At 40.3% G+C, this 1,279-nt stretch overlaps 1 protein-coding gene across 1 annotated transcript; it reads left to right on the plus strand.

The window, feature by feature from the left end:
* VCUG_00511 (uncharacterized protein) lies at positions 1-821 on the plus strand (the record flags this gene model as incomplete). Its single annotated transcript, XM_008075341.1, has 1 exon — positions 1-821. A coding segment is annotated over one exon (813 nt), but the record flags the coding sequence as incomplete, so codon positions are not given.
* Between the last annotated feature and the right edge of the window lie 458 nt (positions 822-1,279).

Below are 1,279 nucleotides of genomic sequence, written 5' to 3' on the forward strand. Positions count from 1 at the left end.
ACAATCAGCAGCATGAGCACCGTGAACAGAATTGTATTTGTGAACGACCAAGTTGCCCTTGCGAAGACGCGACGAGTGCTCCTGCCTGATGTGCTAGAGATGTGCCAACAGTTTGGAAAAGAAGAGAATTTTGAGGTCCTTGCATCCATCACATCATTTCTCTGTGAGATGAAGCACATTTTCTACGACAACAACCGAAATATCATCGAAATTCTGCGAAATCTTGTGCAACACCGTCTCAGCTTCGATTTGAGAGAAGAGGTCGACATGAATCAGATGGCATTGCGGGCTTTACTCCTGGGAATAGCGATCAACCATAGCGTTGATATGAAAATTGGCGAGGACATACATCCCATGTATCTGCTGTCCTACTACACGCAAAAGATGATGGCAACCAACGATCTCGGTTATTTCATTGATCTCTACAAGAGATCTACAGCTGAGATTCGCTCGAAAGTGTTGGTCGCGATAGGACGGACAACAAAATTGGATGTTTACAGGCGAGTGGTTGATTTAATGGTATCTAAAACGATAAAAGCACAGGACAAGATTCACTTGTCCAGTTCATTGATGAGTAACTTTGATTTCAAGGAGTACTACATTCACTACTTCTTGGAGAACTTTGAGAAGATAAGGACGGCACTGAACGACAGTCTCATGACGTTTATTGTTGATCAGGTGGTGAGTTGGACACGTGATATCAATTCCATGATATGTTTTATTGACACACATAATATGACAGATTTTTCACAAACATATGCAAGGGCACTTGAGAAGGCGCAATATCGACTGGACTTCAAAATTAATGAATAAAATATTATCCACTTCTTGTACCCTACAACGGTTTAGTTACTCCTTGTCCCAATTTTCTTTGCTTAACGAGTGAAAAAAGCTTTGAAGGTTGATTTAGAGGTAGATCTGGCTTTGCCATAAACTTTACTGCCAGAACATACAAATTTGCGCACCGATTTTTGGATTATAGGCATTCCATGTGTGTGTTGGTGTCAATTATTCTTATTTAAAGAATGAAAATCAATATGTTTATGGACCTGGAATACGATAAGAATAGTGGCATGGAATTGACCACCGTGCCTTTTACACGAAACAAATCTCTCTATCAAATTCTCCCGAGATGCGAACCATTTGCTGGACCGGTATTAAGATAAGTTTTTAATGATCGTGTTCGTGGTGAAGATAACAAACACCTGATTGTTTGTGATACGTTACTGCACAATATGCAGCACGATAACCTCTAATGCCCGTTATTTATACCTGCCTT

Source organism: Vavraia culicis (genome assembly GCF_000192795.1).
Source record: "Vavraia culicis subsp. floridensis unplaced genomic scaffold supercont1.6, whole genome shotgun sequence".
In the NCBI taxonomy this organism is placed as follows: Eukaryota; Fungi; Microsporidia; family Pleistophoridae; genus Vavraia; species Vavraia culicis.